Genomic DNA, 25,036 nt, shown 5'->3' with positions numbered 1-25,036 from the left:
AAAAAATTAACTTAAATATATTTGACTCATTATTTGTTTGCCGTCAAAAATGGCAGTTAGAAAGTAAAGAGTCAACTGATTCACATGCTATATCATATATGACATATTCATTAAAGAACACCTGAATGTCTTTTAATCATATTTGACATCTCTTTTAAAGATGGTCAGGCAAATAATTTGCGTACATTATTTTTCTTTCTTTTTTACTTTCCGTAAATTAGGTATTTTTTTTCTTTTTTAATTTATTCAATTACAATATTAAACATAAACACAGATGCACTTAAAAAAAAGTCACACTAATACAAATTTTCTTAATACAAATTTTCTGCATCGAAAACTTTTTGTAACTGTGTGTCATCTCATTGTTTGACACATCTTCAAACTTAATCTTATTTAACTCTGTCATTGTCAAGTCATACTCATATACCAACTCCAATCGAAAGGGCTAAACATAGCCCATTCAATAATTTATTAGTTTTAAGTTTATACTTTAAATTTATTAGTTAATTTAATTAAACTACCTTTGGATTTTCAATTCTAACGTTTGAATTTGAATCAATTTTTTGCAGCTGGGCCCTAAAAAGGGCTAAGCGGGGATACATTTGGTAGCCTTGATGCCCATTTAGCCATATAATAGTCTAGTGGGCTCTATAGAATTATAGTCCAAAAATCGGTTAGAGATGAGTTTTTTGGCAAATCAGGTCATTTTTGACTTTTGGACCTTCAGCCAACTTCTTTGGAGATGGCCTTATATAGGTTGCACCCGCAGTATTTGATGATTGGTTTGTTGAATTAAATCAGTATCGTGGCGCTTGAATTAGACCGGATCTAGTGATGATTTGAGGATGCGTATGGATTGTTGCAAGATTGACACAAAGAGGGGAGAGATAGAGATGGAGAGTGAGATAGAGTGAGAGGGGGGAGGCCTGGTTGTGGTGATGGAGGGAATGAGATGCAATAGGTTGGTTTGGGGTGGTTGTTGAGGGCGGGTGAGTGGTCGTCTCAGGCATGGTTACTGGGATTCTTCCTTCTTTAATTTTTTTTCTTCTAATTTTATTTAAGGGTTTAGAAATTTGGTTTAAAATTTTGTCTCCCTAACATTATCTTGTGTTTAATATTATTAAGAGTTAATAGAGTTAGATGAGGTTAAATTTGGAAACAGGTGTCGAGCAATGAGGTAGGAGAAAGGCCACAAAGAGCTTTGGGTGTAGAAAATTTGGACTCTCTTTACACACTTAAGAGCAGTTCCAGCGTTGGCTGGTGCTCGGGGGAAAGGCTAGTGAACAGGGTCGTAGAGCTCGAGTAAAGTGCTCCAGCGTGTGGGAGCCCAAGGGATAGGTCAGGCCCGAGCAACAGGCCTATGAGGAATTACCAGCCCGCGAGCCCGAGTGGATGTGACGCCAGGGCTGACGTCATCCTGGCGTCAGCCCAATTTTTTATTTTTTTCTGTCAAGCGCGTGCACCTCACCCGCGCGTGGGGACGTGTTAGCCGACACCTTTTCAGAAGCCGGGCCCGTGTCGCAGTCTGCCGATGTTACTGTTGGGAAGCCACGTGGCTTCCCACGGCCCATTCGATCTCAACGGCTCTTTAAATTGGACCGTCCTATTTGCAACGGTAATAAAAATAAAAATAAAAACTTATTTAATATCAACCGCTAGATCTGAGATCAACGGTTGATATTATTTTGCTTTATAAATAAATAAAAGAAAAAATAGTTTTAAAATTAAGAAAAGTTGCCGTTGTGACACGTGGCACAATCTGGAGTGTTGGAATTCAATTTTTTTAAATCCAACAGCAGAGATAATTAGTTCAATAAAAAATTTAAAAAAATTGTAAAAAAATCCAAAAAAAAAAATCTTATTCGAAATTACAAATAAAATTATTTTGTATTATTTTATAACTTTTCGGATTATGACACGTGGCGCAACGAGAACTGTAAGATCCCACATCGCTCAGGGGAGTGATCCTTATATGTATATTCTCTTCTCTACCTAGTACGAGGCATTTTGGGAGCTCACTGGCTTCGGGTTCCGTTGGAACTCTAAAGTTAAGTAAGTTCGCACGAGAGCAATCCCAGGAAAGGTGACCCACTGGGAAGTTCTCGTCTGAGTTCCCAGAAACAAAACTGTGAGGGTGTGGTAGGGACCCAAAGCGGACAATATCGTGCTATGGTGGAGTCGAGCCCGGAATGTGATGGGGGCCCAGGTCAGGATGTGACAAGAACGATTAAAAATTTTATCCGAAATTACAAATAAAATTATTTTGTATTATTTTATAAATAAAAAAATACTAATATTTTATTGCCTATTGGGAGGGGGAGGGCTCTCACACTGAAGATGCAAAAGGCAGTTATTGTTTATTACGGGCAATTAATGTTCACTGGGTGGATTGAATAGTGAATTGCATGGGGGGAGGGCTCCCACACTGGAACTGCTCGAAAGCATCCCCAATGGGGGCTTTATCTTCCATAAGGCTACTACATTTGAAGCTCTAGTGAAAAATTGGATACCCAATGAGCCAGAAGATGGGGTTAGATCCACTACTTGGACTAGCAATTTCCTTCACTGGGTAGCAGAAAATTAGGCTACATCTAGCCCCAAAAAATAGTGAGTTCCACGAAAAAAGTAGCAACCCATGTGAGCTAAATTGTGCCACTCTTTCCCCCACTAGCGAATACATTTATGAGAAAGAAGAAAAAAAATGTCACTGCTGTAGTTCAACAGTTGGGAAGATGTCAAGCTACATGTACTATGCACTAGATTCTCATTCTCATATGAGCACCTTGCTTTATGTATCTTTGTTTTCGTTACGTGATGCTAATGACAATAGCTCATGCGCATTAAACGGATGACAATACAAATATCTAACAGTTTAACTAACATATATTTATTCTTTATGGAGGCCTTTAAGGGAACGGATCCCAAATTTTTTATAAAAATAGGGATTAGTTGTGGGATCCACACCTTATAGAACTTCAACGATTTGAACCGTTTATTTTTTCAAGTTGGATCTCATAGATCATCCTTGCAAAATATTAGCCAAATTGGAAATATTTGAGATATCTAATTGAGTTCAAAGAAATTGACAAACACTTTGTTCTACAAGAAACAATGAAATTTCGTCGTGATAATTAAATAAGCAAATAGTTTCAGATTAAATTGAATTTTTGCAATAATGATCTTTTGAATCAAGGCTTCCAAAATCGACGTTCGGATCGTTGAAATTCGACATGGAGTGAGCACTACAACTAGTCCACATTTTTATCCAAAAATGAGGATCCCTTTGGACAAAAGGCATGATTCTTTATAGCTAAACATATATACCCTCTATACTTTTATTGATTTGTTGGTTGTGAAAGACGTACAAATGTCAATATAAAGTAACATCAATTTTTGCTTTATGTCTTCCTCTAAGGTTTAATTGGAAGGAGCCTAGGTAGGAATGAATCTTTTAACATAAAGATATTTGTTCAGTGTAATCTGTCTTTTGGATGGACTCTTGGAAAGCATGATTGGCATCCAATTACAGTACAAGTCATCGTATGCGTGTGTGTGTGTCTATATATATGTGTGTGTGTGTGTGTCTTAGTGTGTATGTATGTATTCTTTGGTACATAAAGGGAAAAATAATAATAAAAACAAAGACTAAAACTCAGTTAACATAGTTTAATGGTTTTGGTTATCGCAGGTTATAAGATCTTAATCAGTTGTCATATAAAAATTCCACCAGTCATACCTACCAAATTTGACTTCACCTCACTTTGGAAGTTTGAAAGTTTCGCTTTGCTCTGATTATTTTTTTATAGGTCCATGATCTTAGAGAAGTTGGAAGTTTCAATATTCAACTATAATTTTGGAGTACGAATAATTTTCTAAATAGTATGGTTTTGTAAGTTAGTAGCAAAGTTAAGGAACTTATGTGTAACATTCATATGTCATTTGAATGTAACCCCGTAACTCGAAAATTATCTATACTTAACTTTTTTAGTTTGTAGACTTGTAACTTGGGTCGTGCCACTTAGTTTTATAGTTTGTATAAGCATAAGTTAAGCTTGAGAAAGGATGTGTTTCTTAGAAGACTATTGAAAAAGGTATGCATATGGGGTTTTATTGGACAAAGAAAGGACACATTCTCTGTGTCAATGATAAGCGCTTAGCTATTTCCTCACGCCTGCTGAAGGATGACTTAATCGGCACAAAAAAACTAAAAATGGTGATGTGACAACCTTGTGCACTTTCTTTTAACATTTAGCTGCTGAAGACGGAATTAATTAAAAGAAAAATTAACAAAAAGTTTAGAAAAAAATTAGTTTTTATTATAAGCATAATTTACTGAACAATTATGGATGTCATAGAGAGAGAAAGGGGTGCGGCATAGATAGAGAGAAAGAGAGATATATGTAATTGTGGGTGTGTTCTATTCCACCCCATTGTACCTTTATTTATAGTAGTAGGATATGTAAAAACATTTTCTTTTAGGATTACAACATTTAATAGGTAATTAACTCCTAATTGGAATATAAGAGATATTCCAAGATATAATAGGATTTACACAATCACATTCCTAATCTAATAGGACTGCAACAATCCCTCTTGAGTGTGTAAATACTCAAGTAAATGATGCATCAGGTCTTCAGTGATGAAGCAAGTATAGTTGATGAAGTCGTTGGCACAATGAGCGAATGCGAGTCTCATATAAACGGAAGAATGCATAAAAAGTAAAACTCACAAAACCTCACTATGGTAAAACCCAAGGTGGGAGAAAAATTCATAGTCTAAGGAGAAAAGTGAGAAATTGCATTAAGTCAAAACTATACGTCTTTTGGACGCAAGTAGAATAGCTCACAAGGGTATGATCAGTCCAGGATAGGTGCCTCGTTAAAACCTAGTTTGGTAAAAAAAACCCAGTGGGAAAAATGCTCATAATCGTAGGGAAAAAGAGTACATTAAGATCAAGTGAGTATTCTTCTGGATACTCCCCCTGAGTTTGACATAACTTCCAAATGAGAACTACAAGCATTGCATATGAATACTTAGGTATACCAATTCCTCGGACAAGCTTCTGGAAGGTTGACTTTGGCAGTGACGTTGTGTAGAGGTCGGCAAGGTTGTCTGAGATCGGCTTGCATGACTTCAATCTCTTGATGCTTTGTTGATGTTGATGTAGATGTAAACACAATATGTCTTGGTGTTGACTTCGTTGATGTATCATTGTTTGGTCGGATGGATACATGCGGCATAATCTTCATGGATCGTCGTTGGGACTCAACGATGGATAAAAAATAGCAAGTACTTCGAATATGCTTAACAAGAACTCCTAACCATGTTTCACTTGTGGCGTAGTGAAGTGAGGTGAGTCTTGGAACGATTCGAAGATTTCACAACTAAGGTCATATCATGGACCTCCAAGATATTGCGATATCCCTAACGGTAAAGACATAACCGTTTTGGAATTTTACCTTGTGCGGGTTTGATAAGTAACCTGCGTCATAACAAACAAGGCAAACATTATTTCGAGGATCAGGAGGGGTTGGATTCGCTTAGATGCGTTGGGATTTGCCCATGTAGTACCTTCATGGTAATCTTTAATACCAATTTAATGGATGCGTGTAGGCGCGGTGCTGTATCTTTACCAAGATCAACAGCAAATGAGATGTCCTGTCTAAATACAATGAGCTAAGTACAACGAAGCGCAAAGTTGAACTTAGATATGGAATTTCAGATTTCATAACCTCTTCAAGGGTCTCATTTGCATATAACATATGGACGATCATAGGTATACTCAAGGGTAACACATTCAGGGTGTAGTTCAACTGGTAGACCAAAATACCGTCAGAACAATGCTTGAACTTCAGGTCAAAGCATAAACGAGTTTTCCCAAGATCATTAATCTCAAATTCCATCTTCAGGTGCGAGTCAGTTTTCTTAAGCTCTTCCAGAGTCTTAGTGAGATGTGTCAACGACATAAACTGCAACTTTAGCAATTTAGAATAAGACTTCATGGTTTAACACATAAGGGCATAATTCATATCCCTGACTGATCAAATAATCACTTAGACGGGTATAACATATCCGTCGGATTGTAAGTGAACGCCTCAAACAAGTTAAAAGGGTGTTCCGTGGTTTTGGAATTATTTGAACCAGTCCATGTAATTCTTCGAGAACTTACGTGTAAATCTCCGTATCTATATCCCCATGGAGAAAACACTAACCACATTTCATAATGATGCTATCAATCACAGGACGTTTTGAGAGAAATCTTGCGCCGTAAGACGTGCATCATATCACACTATTTCATTCATTTCATAACGTTTCCTTTCCCATTTGTAACACAATAGGGTTACCTTGGGCAGTGTAGAAACGACAGGTCCAAAACACACTTTGGTAAGGAATTTGACCTGGATTGTAACTTTAGTTGTCCAATCAATTCTACGGTGTCACTTAATCAATGGAACATGGCTCGATGTCGTCGCTTTTCATTTATGTCGGTAGCTACCATATAAGTGAAAACATCATCGATGATAATCTCATTTCAATTCCATTTAGCTCATCCAAACTAGTATACTGGACCAAGAACTTTAAGTCTCGGTAGAGATCCGGATTAATCTCATGAGATGAAAATTATTTGAGACAGCGATCGAGTTTAAATTCATTTTTGTGTCGTGTCTTCCTCTTCTAGGGAAGTGAATCCTACGAACCGAATGATCTGTCGTGCTCCAGGCCAAGACAAATTGATTGGCTATCTGCCGATGTACCGGACCGTTCAACATGGGCGTCCAAACCGTCCAATAGGGGTGGCACACCCTTCAGGGATGTTGACTCAACATCCGTTAAGTACGTCTATCCTTACAGGCATGTTTGCAGGTAGTATGTGATCTCGTCACTTTAGCTAGATCATAAGAATGCGTCTAGAGCAACATTTTGAAAGCTAAAATTCATCGCACTTGCTTATCACACTTGTGCGGTATGGGGATCGAGATGAGACATAGTGGGCAACGTCCACGCAAATTCGTGTCGTTCTACAGGAACGTTGATATTCTTATCTCCCCCTAACGGTGGGAAGACTGTCTTATTAAAGTGACAACCCGCAAATGAGCAGTAAAGAGATCGCATGCAAGGGCTCGAAGAGAGCTAGTGTGAAGGAGAATCATGATTGACAAAGATTCACATCCTTCTTTGAAAACCCATGGTGGTACTTTGCGGCGGAACAACTTGGCACATGGAATGCACAACCAAATGCGTAAATACAAAAATTGTCAGGTTCGTACCCACTAACCAACTGTAACGTCATATAGGTTGGGTGGCAATGAGCCTCAAGGCGAACCAACATAACTGCGTACAAGGATTGCATAGCCTTAGGCAGAAACCGAAAACTTGGTACATTTACCAAAATTTGGGTGATCATTTAAATTGCGCTTTATGATTGCTAGGCGAGGCTATTTGGGGTGAACATGGGAATTCGATGTTTAATTATAAACCCAAAATACATGCAATACTTTATCGAAAATCGTTGATGTAAACTCTATAGCATTATCCAGTCTCCCGGACCTTAAGGGATAAGTAAAATGGTGAACCCTTAATCAGCCATGAGTTTTAGCAACAATGTGTGTGGACAAATATGTGACCAGTTTGTCGATTCATCAACCAAAACCGTAAGTATTTATATGGTTCGCATTTTGGTTGGATTAGTCCACATGTATTCCCTTGAATCCACTATGAAAAATGAGTCGTGTCGTATCTTTGCGAGGAATGATGTAGAAAATCAATTTCCCTAATGAGCATGCTTGGCAAAGTATGCTTGTGGGCACAAGATCCTTAATTCGGGTAAGGAGATGCATCGTAACATCATTGTTCGACTTAAGTGTCCCAAATGGTCATGTCGAAACAAGTAAACTGCTCAATCACCCAGCTTCAGGCCGGCCACATGTGGCATGTTCCCAGTTGGGAGACAACCCATTGGCCCCAAATCAAAACTTCAGGCTCATTTTTGGAGGTGGTGCAAAGATATTTCACTCTATTTTCTTCAGTGGTTTCATTTATGATCATTGTCATCTCGAATATTCTTAAAAACTCAACGTCAGGGAGAATTTAAGGTCCCTTAAATAGTGATTCAGTACCATTCATACAACAAGGAGCGTGCTAATGCTCTTAATCAGGTTGGATGGACCTGAAGTCGTTGTTAAAGATGTGATTTAGGTGTAAAGTTAGTGTGTATAGTACACATTCATCCAGACAACTAACTTTCCCACATTCCAACCTAATCACGTGTTTAATTGAATCGGTCACATGTATTAAGAAACATGATTCAATTAACTCATATTCGAGGACAATCTTAATAAGATCATCTACAAGTAAAACATACCCCAAGCTTGAATCCAGGAACATGGGAAAATGTTCACAAAGTAAATGATTTACTAAAGGGATTCGGGCAACAAGGCTATCCATGTCAGAATTCTGCTCTTCCAATGGTGTTCGGTGGAGCAAAAATAATCTCACATATTGACTACTAGAATGGTACTCCTCAACAACATTCGTAGGGGCACGAACAAGTGCATAACCAACGATCTATTCCATCAAGACGGAAGTAAATTATGCAGGGTTGAGGTTCGGGAATATTATCCCTTATTCTTGAAGTTTTAGGTCTTAGGTACCAAGGATCACGCTTCGGACATGATGCCACACCTTGGCAGGCCCTGATTCTACCATATGTTTGCGGTAATAATCAGGTCCGAGAATTTGGTAAACTTCCGCTTTCTACACTGCTGCTTCAAGGGCGAGTTAGAAGCAAGGAATGACGAGAAAAGTATTCTCCAATCAAAATTTGATCGGATTAATAAACTTCATAATTGTACTCATTCATGGACGTAATCATAGTGTGCTTCAGGCAATGTCTTTCATGATTAGACAATCTGTATGAGCGACCAAAGAGCCATGGAATCCTCGATCGGAAGGTATTTCCATTTGTAATGCTTTGAGCATAAGTCTTCGACTGAAGATCATGGCGGATGCTTATTCAGCTCTTCCATGCCATTGTTAGCTTCAATGGTTTCTCAGCTTCGTGATAGTTAAGTGGAGATTCACGTCTTGTATCCCACATAAAATGGTTTCTATTAGAAAACGTCCAAATCAGGAAAATCAAACTTGTGACAGTTCGATAATCCATTGAATTGGAGGGAACAATATTGTGATTGGTGTTATGGGAATGAATCATCCATAAGCATCAAAGTTAGAACATTCGAGTTCTAAGACATGGTTTTCATGAAAAACATTAGGTTTTCATGAGTGTATTGTTTTTATGAAAACTTCGAGTTTCAAAGGCACTAAATTTGAAACTACAGGTTCAATTTAGTTTATGAACGTTTAGTTCATAAAAAAAAGGTTCCTGCAAGAACACAGAATGCAATATACAACTAAGTGTAGTGGATTCGAGGTTATTCGGGAACTCAAGTGTGAGAGCTTCGAGACTACGAAAGTGAATCAACGGTTTAAAGTATAAAAATAAATTATTGAATCGTTAATGTCCAAAAGTGATCTTCAGGTCAATAATTTTGGATTCATTATCAGATTAATGGATTGCAGGTCACTTTTAATTAATTCAATAAATTGGGCCTAAACAGGGTCGATTGTAGAAGCAAAAATAATACTAACATTCGAGTTAAAATGATTTAAAATGCTAAATAATAGCATAGGGTCAAAAAAATATAGTCCCAAAAAATTTTGGGCACGAGTTGGGTGCCTTGAGTAAAAGGCATGGCCCAAAAAGGCCTCGGGTGTGAACTTCAAGTCACGGGTGAGGGAGAAACCCCAGCCCCAGCTGGGTTTCAATTTTGGATTGAGGGGATGGCACAGGAGCAAGCCCAAAAAGCTTGCGAATAGCGAAGGACACCCCAACCACATTGGGCTGGCGTTATGCATGGCAGGCAGTGGGTTATGAAATAAGGCTCAGCAAGATAGGCTTGCTGGCAGTAGACCGAAGGCCAGGGCTGTAGGCCCATGGCTGTTGCACAAGCCTAACAACCATAAAGGTTGTAACGTGCGTCGAGAAAGAAAGCCCATGGGTTGTGTGAAGCTGCTGCAGGCAACAGGGAAGTAGGCGGAGGGCTGCAGGTCTGTCAGATGGGAAAAGCCCAGCATAAGGCTTTGGTTTCGTGCACAGAAAAGCCCAAAAATGAGCTTCTGTCTTGGCTTGGATTCAGGCCAGCTGGGCACGGCTTACTTAGCTCATAGTTTTTGGCCAGCTGGGCATGATTTTTCCTTTTTTTTTTTTCTTTTTTCAACATCTAGGGTTTGAAAAACCCTAATTGCTTATAATTTCTTTCGATTCTTTGACTCACAAATTCCACATAGCAAAAATTGTGTAATGCATGAAACAAATATATATATTGACAAATATATGAACATATACAATATATATTGGAAGGAAAATATAAACATAGGAGGGTTCATGCATCATGGGGAATGTTTTCATGCTTCATGGTTGATTCAAATATCTTACTTTATTTTAAGCGTACCTGATGGGTAAAAAACAATAAAAGCCTTTGAATTTGTAGATCTTCTTAAAAGCTAGAATTGCATCTTTAATGCGTTGTATCAAGTTCAACATAAAAAATTTAAATTGAATCAATATCATGTAGATCAATTCAATAAAATAATAAATTAATCATAAAAAGAATGATTAAAACGTAATACTCTCTTGATTGAAGAATAAACTCGCTTTAGCGCAGCATTAAGAGCGTGCTGATAACGTGTTGTAGGCATAATTTACTGAACATTTATGGAGGCCATAGAGAGAGAAGGGGGTGTGGCATAGATAGAGAGAAAGAGAGAGATATGTAATTATGGGTATGTTCTATTCCACCCTATTGTGCCTTTATTTATAGTAGTAGGATGTGTAAAAACTTTTTCCTTTAGGATTATGTTTGTACCATACTTAGGGCCTTCATATTTAGATCTTGTATAAATACTCGAGGAACTCAAATGTAATTATGTAATAAATGAAGGGGCAAATATGTAATAAGTGAGGATCTCTTATTCTATAAAAGGACTCCTCACTCTCCTCATTAGGGGAGACCAATTTTTAGGCCATGGGAAAGAAGCTCTCATCCTCACCCTAAACAGAAGATCTATCTCCCTTACAACCTTCTCACAAACAGAGAAATACAATATCAGTGTGGACGTAGCCCAAACATTGGGGTGAACCACGATACATCTTGTGTTATTTACTTTCTTGCAGATTCACGATCGGATTTACGTTGTTCCAAGACCTCTCCGGTTTTGTGCATCGACATTTGGCGCCGTCTGTGGGAATCGAGCCCTTATTTTATGTACTAAGGAGTGAGCTTTTATTTTATAAAAGGGACTCCCTCACCATTATTAGAGAGCATTGCCGCCTGCTGAGTAACCTCCTCGCCGCGAGCATCACTCCTAACCCATTATTCATGTACTGAGAAGCGAGTCCTTATTTTATAAAAGGGACTCCCTCACCTTCATTAGAGAGTATCGCCACTTGCTGAGCAACCGCCTCACCGCGAGCATCACTCCCAACCCATCACTTATGTGTTGAGGAGCAAGCCTTTATTCTATAAAAGGGACTCCCTCACCATCATTAGATAACATCACCGCCTGCTGAGTGATGCGAAATATATAAGCACACAAATTAAACCCTCTTTTTATCAAATGTAGTAAAGTATGTAAGTAGGGATCGTTCTAGGCCGAGGATTAGGAGGGATTGCTAAACACTTGAAAACTGACTTAAAAACATAAAAATAAAATTTAAAACACTAAACTAGACTCAAAGAATGCAAAACTATACTTTAAAATACTTAAACAAACATAAAACTCAAAACAGCAACCTAATGACTCAAAACTACCTAAAAACCACTTTCTGGGCAGTTTTGAGAACCTAACAAGAACTTGGACGAAGTTGGATAAAAACTTGAATAAAAACACTTAGAAACACAAATCAAAACACTTTCTAACTAATCTAAGACTTCAAAATAAAGGGGGATTTGTTTTGGACGAAAATTGAAAACAAAACAGAAACTTTAAAACAAAACAGATTGTAAAACGTTTTTGGATGAAAAGGATGGATAAAAGGCTAGTTAGGAGGTTCTTCTCCACACATGACACACTTGCAAACAAAATGATTTTCAGTTGTTCTTTCAATAAATTATGAAACTCAACACCCCAAGTTAATTAGATACGCTTAAATTAACCTTCAAGTTCTCCTTAAGTTAATGAATTGGATGGAAAAGCGCATACAACAATTCAAAGCATTCCTCAAAGGTTCCTTACGTGATGAGCACAATAAAGATACAATCAAGAATCATGAAGCACAATGAGAACTATAAGTGTTGACGAGGCATTCGTTACTATGATGAGCATGAAACTAGTGCCAAGAATTCATTCAACGCGATCGTTTTCAAGCGACCTTCACTACTTGTGATTATAAGATTGTAACTATTAGGTGAAACTCCCTCATAATCTAGCATCATATTCATGCATGAAAACTAAGCGTGCACTCTCAATCAACATACACAAATAAGTTATCAATCAAGTAGATGAACGAATTGAATCCGCAACTTATGAAATAACAACTGAATGTAATCAAATCATATTGCAAGCATGTACATGGTTTCAAATCACCCCCCAACTAAGGGGGTTTAGTTCCTCATTCTTGCAATACAAAGATACATAAAATTAGACATTAAAATCAAAGGAAAGAAAACACCTAAAATGCTCCAACTTGGAAAGCAAGTGCATCAATGGATCTCCCTTCCTCCTTGTTGCGGCATGAAGCTTGTGGACAGATTTTTGGGTGGATTTATGGTGTAGAATGGATGGGGAATGATATGGAGGGGTTTAGGGTGAGTGTGGAAGAGTGTTTGATGGTTGGAAGGTGGTGGAAAACTAGGCAAAGAGGGTGGAAGAAGGTGGAGTGGTTGTTATGTTTTCTAGGCACTAGAATGGTGTTTTTGGGGTGTTTTGCTTCCTAGGGTGTGTATGGACGAATTTCTGTGATAAAATGATGAATATGGGGGATTGTTCTTTGGCCAAGGGGTGTAAACATGTATTTATAGGCCCCAAAAACCTTAGAAAATAAGGTTAGGTTAAGGATGAAATGCATGGCAATTTGTGTGTGTGGTGTGCAATGGTCCAAGGGTGAAAATGAAGTAATGATGCAAAGTGTGAAGGGTAAAATGGAGTGGTGTTGTAGCTAGGGAGCATGAATGATTGTGTACATTGCATAGAGATGGAAAGGGAGGTGAAATGTGTCAACAAATGGGTCAAAGGTGCAACAACATGTGTTGCACATGGCATTGGATTCCAAATGTGAATGATGGAGCATCAATTGGTGCATGTAATGGATGTAAAGGTTGTCTAAAATCTAATGGGTGAAGGGAACAAGAGGTATCAAGCAATTGAGTGAAATAATTAAATGAATTAAAGCATGAAATCAGAAATTATGTAGGGGACAAGAGTGATCAAGCATGGCATGGAATCCAAAGGGAATTCTATGTGGTTTGCATGGCAAGGAATGCAAGTTGGGGTGACAGATTTTTGGGCTGTTTTCTTCATCTTTTGGACCATAATTCTTCATATTCTTGGCCTCTTTAGTTCTCAAATTCGTCCATCCACTTGGCCCATGCATTTGCTATCCATTCCAAGCCCGAAACATGCTCCAAAGGCCTCCAAAATGCATCTTCTTGCATACTTTGTACTTAGAGTCTTTCACTTTGCATGTGGGCTTCTTTGCATGTGTATGAGTTGTCATTATTTATCCTTGCAATTACACACACACACTTGCACACACATATGCCCAAAACGTCCATCCTCATGCATGCAATCCATTTGAGCCCAATATTGATCCAACATGCACCAAAATGCACTTTTCTTGCCAAGGTTGTTATTAAGACCTACAAACAAAAGAAAATGGCTTTAAACACTAAAATAACTAAAGAAACACAACGTAAACGCACAAGAACAAGCCAATTAAGTCGCATAAATATGCTCCTATCAAATTCCCCCACACTTAGCTTTTGCTAGTCCTCGAGCAAAACAAAGAAATAAAACGAAACAAAACAAATAAAACACAACCTAAACCTTCCAACATTTGCCTCAGGGATTTCCAATGCACATGACATGTTAAAAATCATTATCCCCACAGATTTGAGTCATCTTTACACTTAAGCACATACTTAATCATAGTCACCACTTACTAGTTCACAATTAATCAATTAAAATAATGTTTTTGATGTAGTAACATGCCTTAGAGAATTCACTCAATTCCTTACAAGATATGCACTCAATTTTCACTCAGATTTTCCAACTACACACCCTATACTAGTTATATGTGAGAAGATTGATGTAGATATGAAAACGAATGCTCACATATATGTATCACAAAGAAAGCAATTTCTGGAGTTAATAAGCATGTTTAGATATGATCTCATGAATGGAATGCTATTACTTAGACGCGAGAACCAGTGACACCATATGCTCATACCAAATTCAAACTCCACAAATTGAAACACATAACACTCAAGATTGAAGTCAAAGGTTGTAACGGGCTTGGGGTGTTGGCTAACAAATGAAGGATAGGGATAACAAACGTTCTTAAAGCAATAGCAAGAAAAGTAATGAAATGAAAACTTAGAATTCACTTAGATTGCAGTAATCAACTTTTAAACACGAAGGGAAGATTCAAGCAATATTTAGGGCCGAATTCAATGTTTTGGACCCTTTCTTCAATAAGCAACACTTTAAAACTCTTTTTCACATATTTTTCAACTCCTTTTCTCTTCACAGCTCTTCTTCTTTTCATTCTATTTTTCACGAATCTTTCTTTTCTACTCGTGCCTTATGAATGATTTTGGCATACACACACACAAGAATCACTTCCCCCACACTTGTTTTCTGCCATACATTAATCAAAAGGAATTCAATTTGACTCATACTTTACTATGCTTCAAGAACAAGGGTATGGATGGTCCTAAACTAGGCTAGGTAAGGATAATGTGGTTTAACAAAGAATGTAGGCTATCAAGGCTCAATGGGGTTAACTTAAACATATAACGATATGGGATACATGGCAGTTTGGCTTTGGTGGTGGTAACTACACAACTTCATCTTGAATATGTGTTATGCAAATCAATAGCATGCTTTGAATGAAATAGGCATGAGTTCTAGCATTTGGAACTAAATGATGAAACGCCTTCTAAGTAATAACCAAGCAAAGAATAATGAGATCATGCAACGACTTTAGAAAACAATAATGCACAGATTTTAACTCTCCAAATAAATATTTAGGCTCAATTCTCACAAGGTTGTAGCGTTAGTTTGAGTTCTTTCCTTCAAGCATGTTACAAAAAACTAATTTTTTTCTTTTATGATTACATGTGATTTCATAAGTTATAACCACAATCACGCATAAATAAAGAGTAAATCAAACTTTCATCCATGTTTATAACTCTCTTTAACAGTCATGCAATTACAAACTGAATCCTCATCATTGTGTTGGAAGGTACCCTAAGACACAAATAAGCGCACAAAAACAACTCTTTTTTTGGATTTTCAAAAACAATTTTTCAAATTTTTATGAATTTTTGGATTTTTATGTCAAAACACACTGAAACACTCCAAAACAGCTTAAAAATACTTAAAACAACAAGGAACAACACTAGAAGTAATGGGTGATAAATTTCTACGAATTTCATGCAAAACAATGGTTACTCAATAATTCCCCCACACTTAGCTTTTGCTAGTCCTCGAGCAAAACAAAGAAATAAAACGAAACAAAACAAATAAAACACAACCTAAACCTTCCAACATTTGCCTCAGGGATTTCCAATGCACATGACATGTTAAAAATCATTATCCCCACAGATTTGAGTCATCTTTACACTTAAGCACATACTTAATCATAGTCACCACTTACTAGTTCACAATTAATCAATTAAAATAATGTTTTTGATGTAGTAACATGCCTTAGAGAATTCACTCAATTCCTTACAAGATATGCACTCAATTTTCACTCAGATTTTCCAACTACACACCCTATACTAGTTATATGTGAGAAGATTGATGTAGATATGAAAACGAATGCTCACATATATGTATCACAAAGAAAGCAATTTCTGGAGTTAATAAGCATGTTTAGATATGATCTCATGAATGGAATGCTATTACTTAGACGCGAGAACCAGTGACACCATATGCTCATACCAAATTCAAACTCCACAAATTGAAACACATAACACTCAAGATTGAAGTCAAAGGTTGTAACGGGCTTGGGGTGTTGGCTAACAAATGAAGGATAGGGATAACAAACGTTCTTAAAGCAATAGCAAGAAAAGTAATGAAATGAAAACTTAGAATTCACTTAGATTGCAGTAATCAACTTTTAAACACGAAGGGAAGATTCAAGCAATATTTAGGGCCGAATTCAATGTTTTGGACCCTTTCTTCAATAAGCAACACTTTAAAACTCTTTTTCACATATTTTTCAACTCCTTTTCTCTTCACAGCTCTTCTTCTTTTCATTCTATTTTTCACGAATCTTTCTTTTCTACTCGTGCCTTATGAATGATTTTGGCATACACACACACAAGAATCACTTCCCCCACACTTGTTTTCTGCCATACATTAATCAAAAGGAATTCAATTTGACTCATACTTTACTATGCTTCAAGAATAAGGGTATGGATGGTCCTAAACTAGGCTAGGTAAGGATAATGTGGTTTAACAAAGAATGTAGGCTATCAAGGCTCAATGGGGTTAACTTAAACATATAACGATATGGGATACATGGCAGTTTGGCTTTGGTGGTGGTAACTACACAACTTCATCTTGAATATGTGTTATGCAAATCAATAGCATGCTTTGAATGAAATAGGCATGAGTTCTAGCATTTGGAACTAAATGATGAAACGCCTTCTAAGTAATAACCAAGCAAAGAATAATGAGATCATGCAACGACTTTAGAAAACAATAATGCACAGATTTTAACTCTCCAAATAAATATTTAGGCTCAATTCTCACAAGGTTGTAGCGTTAGTTTGAGTTCTTTCCTTCAAGCATGTTACAAAAAACTAATTTTTTTCTTTTATGATTACATGTGATTTCATAAGTTATAACCACAATCACGCATAAATAAAGAGTAAATCAAACTTTCATCCATGTTTATAACTCTCTTTAACAGTCATGCAATTACAAACTGAATCCTCATCATTGTGTTGGAAGGTACCCTAAGACACAAATAAGCGCACAAAAACAACTCTTTTTTTGGATTTTCAAAAACAATTTTTCAAATTTTTATGAATTTTTGGATTTTTATGTCAAAACACACTGAAACACTCCAAAACAGCTTAAAAATACTTAAAACAACAAGGAACAACACTAGAAGTAATGGGTGATAAATTTCTACGAATTTCATGCAAAACAATGGTTACTCCCCCCCACACTTAAATCAAACATTGTCCTCAATGTTTCAAGCATATACTCACACCAAAAACAAGCAAATAACAAACGACAAATAAACATGACAAATATGGCAAAGTAAAAACCAGACAGAGTAGAGTTTAAGAACGCAAATCTGGTTTTGGAGATAGTTGATCTTGTTGACTTTCCACAGCTTTGAACTTGAACTGGATTGGAATTGTACGGCGAAGCTTTGCTGTTCATTTCCACGAAGTTTAATGTTAAAATCCTTTGCATATTTGTTAATGTTTCAAAATAGAAAGTCATAACCAAAAATAATTAAACAAGTAATAAAATAGACAATCAAACAGAATAAATGGGTTGCCTCCCTTAAAGCGCTTGCTTTAACGTCTTCCAGCCGGACGATGAACACCTTCACTTCTCCTTGGAACCCACGGCATGCAGTGGGATCTCCTCCACAACATGCTCCACAAAGTTCTCGTAGTATGGCTTCAAGCGATGTCCATTCACCTTGAATTCTTGCCCGGTTCTCAAGCTCTTAATTTGGACTGCACCATGTACAAAAAGATTAGTAACAACAAACGGGCCAACCCATTTGGAACGTAACTTACCAGGGAATAGACGAAGGCGGGAGTTGAACAACAACACTTTCTGCCCAATTTCGAAAGTCTTGCCTCGAAGCATCTTATCATGGAATGCCGTGGTCTTCTCTTTGTAAATTCTAGCATTCTCATAAGCTTCATGCCTTATCTCATCAAGTTCACTCAATTGAAGCTTTCGATGAATTCCAGCTTGGTCCACATTCAAATTGAAGGTCTTGATGGCCCAATGAGCTCTATGTTCTAATTCCACGGGAAGATGGCAAGGCTTGCCATACACAAGTCGAAAAGGAGACATACCAATGGGGGTCTTGTAAGCCGTTCGATACGCCCATAGTGCATCATCCAGCCGTAAGCTCCAATCTTTTCTATTTGGCCCAACGGTCTTCTCCAAAATCTGTTTGATCTCACGATTAGATACCTCGGCTTGGCCATTGGTTTGGGGGTGGTAAGGTGTGGAAACCTTATGCGTCACATGATACTTCTTGAGTAATGCCCCAATGGTACGGTTGCAAAAATGAGACCCTCCATCACTGATTAGCACCCTAGGCATCCCAAATCTAGAAAAGATATTAGTTTTCACAAAATCTGCCACAACTTTAGAATCGTTAGTTCGAGTGGCTTTCGCTTCCACCCACTTTGAAACATAATCAACGGCAAGTAATATGTAGGTGAAACCAAAAGATGAAGGAAAAGGACCCATAAAATCGATACCCCAAACATCAAAGATTTCAACAACAAAGATGGGTACCTGCGGCATTTGATCTTTTTGGCTAATATTACCTGTCCTTTGGCAGCGATCACATGTTAAACAAAAGGTTCTAGCATCTTTAAACAAAGTAGGCCAATAAAAACCACATTCAAGAACCTTAAAAGCTGTCCTTTGGGTGCCAAAGTGACCCCCACATGCATATGTGTGACAAAAACTTAAAATTGAGTGAAAATCTGATTCATGCACACATCTTCTTATAACCTGATCTGAACAATATTTCCACAAGTATGGGTCATCCCAAACATAAAATCTAGCATCCTTTTTAAGTTTATCACGTTGGAATTTGTTTAGGGTGCTAGGAACTTGTTTAGTCACCAAATAATTCACCAAATCCGCGTACCAAGGCTCACTTACCTGGATAGACATTAGTTGCTCATCGGGGAAGGTTTCAGAAATTGGCGATGCTTCCTCATGCACCATTCGACTTAGGTGGTCAGCCACCACATTCTCCACGCCCTTCTTATCCCGAATCTCAATGTCAAACTCTTGTAGAAGCAACATCCATCGAATTAGTCTAGGCTTTGCCTCCTTTTTTGTGAGTAAATACTTGAGAGCTGCATGATCAGTAAAAATAATAACTTTAGTACCAAGTAAGTATGATCGGAACTTATCTAATGCAAATACCACAGCAAGTAATTCTTTTTCAGTGGTGGAGTAATTTAATTGAGCATCATTTAGTGTCCTAGAGGCATAATAAATAACATGAGGTTGTTTGTTCTTTCGTTGCCCCAAAACAGCACCAATCGCATAATCCGAAGCATCGCACATCAACTCGAATGGAAGGCTCCAATCTGGAGGTGTGATAATGGGAGCCGAAGTAAGAGCTTCTTTTAATTGCTTGAATGCCGTGGAGCATGCACCATCAAACTCGAAAGCCACCTCTTTTTGAAGCAATCGGCATAGTGGTTGTGAAATCTTGGAGAAATCCTTTATGAAACGCCTATAAAAACCTGCGTGACCAAGAAACGAACGAACCTCTCTAACCGAAGTTGGAGAGGGTAAGTGACGAACAAGGTCTACCTTAGATTTATCCACTTCAATGCCTTCTTCAGAAATAATATGTCCTAGAACAATACCTTGCTTAACCATGAAGTGACATTTTTCCCAATTAAGCACAAGATTCGTTTCAACACAACGTTTCAAAATTAAGGTCAGATTACTCAAGCAATGATCGAATGAATTACCAAACACACTGAAATCATCCATGAATATCTCAATAATTTTCTCCACATAATCAGAAAAGATACTCACCATGCATCGTTGAAATGTCGCAGGGGCATTGCACAAACCAAATGGCATGCGCCTGTATGCAAAGGTGCCAAAGGGGCACGTGAACGTTGTCTTTTCTTGGTCCTCCGGAGCTATCACAATTTGGTTATATCCGGAATATCCATCAAGAAAGCAATAAAATTTATAACCGGCTAACCTTTCTAACATTTGATCCAGGAATGGCAACGGAAAGTGATCTTTCCTTGTCATGGCATTTAACTTCCTGTAATCAATACAAACACGCCAACCGGTCACCACACGAGTGGGTACAAGCTCTTGTTCTTCATTCTTCACCACCGTGATCCCGGACTTCTTTGGAACAACCTGCACGGGAGACACCCAACGACTATCAGAAATAGGGTATATAACACCACAGTCAAGCAATTTTATAACCTCCTTCTTTACTACTTCCAACATGGGTGGATTAAGGCGACGTTGAGCCTCCCGAGATGGCTTAGCTCCCTCCTCCAAAAGGATGCGATGCATGCACGTGGTGGGACTAATGCCTTTGATATCCGCCAAGGTCCATCCAATGGCAGATTTGTGCTCCTTTAACACCCTTATCAACTTGTCTTCTTCTTGGGCTGTGAGTGAGCTAGATATGATGACGGGTAGTGTTTGATCTTCTCCCAAGAAAACATACTTCAAGTGACTAGGTAATGGCTTCAACTCAAGTGTAGGTGGCTGCACAATGGATGGAAGTAACTTGTTAGCCAAAACCGAATCTAAAATTGAGAGTGAAGACTTACCAGAATGTGATGTCAATGACTCGAGGGCCGCGACCATTTCAAACACTTCACCACAAGGGGGCACGGCAATATGGTCAGATTCCATGCCGTGGGTTGCTTGGATTCCCCCACACTTGTTTCTTGCTCCTATGCCGTGTACTAAGGCTATTTCAAGTGCATCGTCGTTCATTCGATCCAAATGTACCTGTGCCAAAGAATCAACAATGTCAATAGCGAAACAAGAATGGTCCTCCATTGGATATTTAATGGTTTCAGAAAGATTAAAACGAATAATGTCTCCATCAAACTCCATGGTTAATGTTCCCATAAACACATCTATTTTTGTTCTCGCTGTTTTCATGAATGGTCGGCCTAGCAAGATTGGCAATGATGGAGCATGGCTTGAATCCTCCATTTCTAAGACATAAAAATCTGCAGGAAAGATAAGATGATTGACCTGCACTAAAACATCCTCAAGGACTCCCTTGGGATAAGCGTTAGAACGATCGGCCAATTGAATTATCACGCCATCTTGTTTTAACTCACCAAGGTTCATTGATGCATAAATGGAATATGGCATAACATTAATAGAAGCACCTAAATCTAACATGCATTTTTCAAATCTAGTGTTTCCAATTACGCATGGGATAGTAAAGCTCCCTGGATCCTTACACTTTGGAGGTAACTTCCGTTGCAAAACCGCAGATACATTTTCACTTACCTTCACAACTTCTTTGTTTGAAATTCTTTTCCTAGTTGTGCATAATTCTTTTAAAAACTTTGCGTACCTGGGCACTTGCTTAATAGCATCAAGTAAAGGAATGTTCACTTGGACTTTTCGAAAGGTATCCAAAATGTCCTTTTCGCTTTCTTCTTTCTTCGATTGTGCAAATCTACGAGGGAAAGGAACATTGGGCAGATTAGTGTTCGAAATCACAACATTTGGAACATTCTTACCTGAGGTGGACGGATGGGATGTCTTAGATGGCTGCGGCATGGGTGATGGTACCCTTGCCGTGGGGTAGGTGTTCTCATCTTCCTTGAGTTGTATCTTCTCATCTTCCTTGTTTCTCACCTCTTTTCCACTTCGTAATGTGATAGCCTTTGCAGATTCGAAGCCACCCTTTGGATTGACCACCGTAGTGCTTGGTAACTTACCATTTTCACGGAATTGCCCCAAAAATTCGGCCATTTGTCCCATTTGCTTCTTCAGCTCATTAACCTCCTTTGCTTGGTTCTGCATTCCCTGCGCCATGGTGGTTAGTAACTGATATGTTTTATCATCATTCATAGACGTACCTGGGTTGGTTTGGGAAGATTGTGCCTGAGGAGGTGGTTGTGGTTCCATTGGCCTTGGAAAGAAACCCGGGGGTTGTCGGAATCCACTTTGTTGGCCATATTGTGGTGCATCTCTCCATCTGAAATTGGGGTGGTCACGCCATCCCGGGTTGTATGTATTGGAGAAAGGATCATTCCTTGGTTGGTTTTGATTCCCATAACCCACAGCATTGGCCGATTCCCATCCTCCATTCTCAATTAATTGAGGGCATTGATCAGATTGGTGTCCTTGAATGGAGCATACACCACAGATTGTAGTTCCTTGCGTTTTGGGGCCTTCAACCAACTGCGATAACATAGACGTAAGGTTAGCCATTTGGGATTGTAACTCAGAAATAGAACTTACCTCATTGACATGATGTGGCCGTGGGGTGTCTCTTTGCCCAACACCTTCATATTGTTGTGCATTGAGTGCTCGATTCGCAATGAGAGTTTTGGCATCCCTAGGTGTCTTATCCACTAGAGCTCCTCCCGCGGAAGCATCCAACATTTGCCGTTCAAGTGGTAAAAGACCTTCGTAAAAGTATTGAAGAAGTAACTCCTCCTTCATCTGATGCTGTGGACAAGAAGCAACAAGTGATTTAAATCGTTCATAATAAGATGGAAAAGATTCACCTTGGCTTTGCTGAATTCCACTTATTTTTTTACGAAGAAGAATGATACGAGAAGTTGGGAAAAACTTCTCCAGAAACGCCCTCTTCATACTCTCCCAAGATGTAACTGTACCGGGAGCCAACTCGTATAACCAATCCTTGGCTTTGTCCATTAAAGAGAATGGAAAAGCCTTCATCTTTAAAATACTTCCGTCAACGGTAATCGGAGTCATACTTGAGCACACCACTTCAAATTCCTTCAAATGTTTGTTCGGATCCTCCATGGAAAGCCCATGGAACTTTGGAATGTGGTGGAGCAAACTTGACTTTAACTCGAACTCTTCGGTTTTACCTTGAGCAGCCATGGGATATTGGATACACAATGGTGCGGCATTATCCAAACCCGAGGCGGCAAGCTCCTTGAGTGTACGGTTGTCCATGGCTATACCTTGCTCTTCTAATTCAGGCTCGGGACTAAGAGGATTAGACTCTTGCAATTTCTTTTTCCTTCTCAAAGTCCTCTCAAAATCACCGTCAAAGTCGGAGATATGCTCACGAACAGGTTGTGAGCTACGGGTCATAAACTAGTACCTAAAAACAAAGAAAACAAAACAAATCAGCAACTTAAACAGAAACTTAAACAAAATACAATAATTCGAAAGAAAACAATCCAAGAGATTAGCAAAGTTGCTAATCCCCGGCAACGGCGCCAAAATTTGATGCGAAATATATAAGCACACAAATTAAACCCTCTTTTTATCAAATGTAGTAAAGTATGTAAGTAGGGATCGTTCTAGGCCGAGGATTAGGAGGGATTGCTAAACACTTGAAAACTGACTTAAAAACATAAAAATAAAATTTAAAACACTAAACTAGACTCAAAGAATGCAAAACTATACTTTAAAATACTTAAACAAACATAAAACTCAAAACAGCAACCTAATGACTCAAAACTACCTAAAAACCACTTTCTGGGCAGTTTTGAGAACCTAACAAGAACTTGGACGAAGTTGGATAAAAACTTGAATAAAAACACTTAGAAACACAAATCAAAACACTTTCTAACTAATCTAAGACTTCAAAATAAAGGGGGATTTGTTTTGGACGAAAATTGAAAACAAAACAGAAACTTTAAAACAAAACAGATTGTAAAACGTTTTTGGATGAAAAGGATGGATAAAAGGCTAGTTAGGAGGTTCTTCTCCACACATGACACACTTGCAAACAAAATGATTTTCAGTTGTTCTTTCAATAAATTATGAAACTCAACACCCCAAGTTAATTAGATACGCTTAAATTAACCTTCAAGTTCTCCTTAAGTTAATGAATTGGATGGAAAAGCGCATACAACAATTCAAAGCATTCCTCAAAGGTTCCTTACGTGATGAGCACAATAAAGATACAATCAAGAATCATGAAGCACAATGAGAACTATAAGTGTTGACGAGGCATTCGTTACTATGATGAGCATGAAACTAGTGCCAAGAATTCATTCAACGCGATCGTTTTCAAGCGACCTTCACTACTTGTGATTATAAGATTGTAACTATTAGGTGAAACTCCCTCATAATCTAGCATCATATTCATGCATGAAAACTAAGCGTGCACTCTCAATCAACATACACAAATAAGTTATCAATCAAGTAGATGAACGAATTGAATCCGCAACTTATGAAATAACAACTGAATGTAATCAAATCATATTGCAAGCATGTACATGGTTTCAAATCACCCCCCAACTAAGGGGGTTTAGTTCCTCATTCTTGCAATACAAAGATACATAAAATTAGACATTAAAATCAAAGGAAAGAAAACACCTAAAATGCTCCAACTTGGAAAGCAAGTGCATCAATGGATCTCCCTTCCTCCTTGTTGCGGCATGAAGCTTGTGGACAGATTTTTGGGTGGATTTATGGTGTAGAATGGATGGGGAATGATATGGAGGGGTTTAGGGTGAGTGTGGAAGAGTGTTTGATGGTTGGAAGGTGGTGGAAAACTAGGCAAAGAGGGTGGAAGAAGGTGGAGTGGTTGTTATGTTTTCGAGGCACTAGAATGGTGTTTTTGGGGTGTTTTGCTTCCTAGGGTGTGTATGGACGAATTTCTGTGATAAAATGATGAATATGGGGGATTGTTCTTTGGCCAAGGGGTGTAAACATGTATTTATAGGCCCCAAAAACCTTAGAAAATAAGGTTAGGTTAAGGATGAAATGCATGGCAATTTGTGTGTGTGGTGTGCAATGGTCCAAGGGTGAAAATGAAGTAATGATGCAAAGTGTGAAGGGTAAAATGGAGTGGTGT

The 25,036-nt window shown here is 38.2% G+C and overlaps 1 protein-coding gene across 1 annotated transcript; it reads right to left on the bottom strand.

The window, feature by feature from the left end:
- Positions 1–5,455: 5,455 nt before the first annotated feature.
- Positions 5,456–23,486, bottom strand: LOC139197448 (uncharacterized). Its single transcript, XM_070824886.1, has 5 exons — positions 20,062–23,486; positions 19,165–19,890; positions 5,733–5,969; positions 5,572–5,676; positions 5,456–5,482 (listed from the first exon to the last, which is right to left on the bottom strand). The coding sequence occupies exons 1-5, from the start codon at positions 23,317–23,319 to the stop codon at positions 5,456–5,458; spliced, it is 4,353 nt and encodes a 1,450-aa protein (XP_070680987.1). The 5' UTR covers positions 23,320–23,486.
- Positions 23,487–25,036: the final 1,550 nt, after the last annotated feature.

Source organism: Malus domestica, chromosome 01, assembly GCF_042453785.1.
Source record: "Malus domestica chromosome 01, GDT2T_hap1".
Taxonomy (NCBI): domain Eukaryota; kingdom Viridiplantae; phylum Streptophyta; class Magnoliopsida; order Rosales; family Rosaceae; genus Malus; species Malus domestica.
Note: the sequence above shows the minus strand (reverse complement) of the source record. Positions and strands in the feature narration are given on the sequence as shown.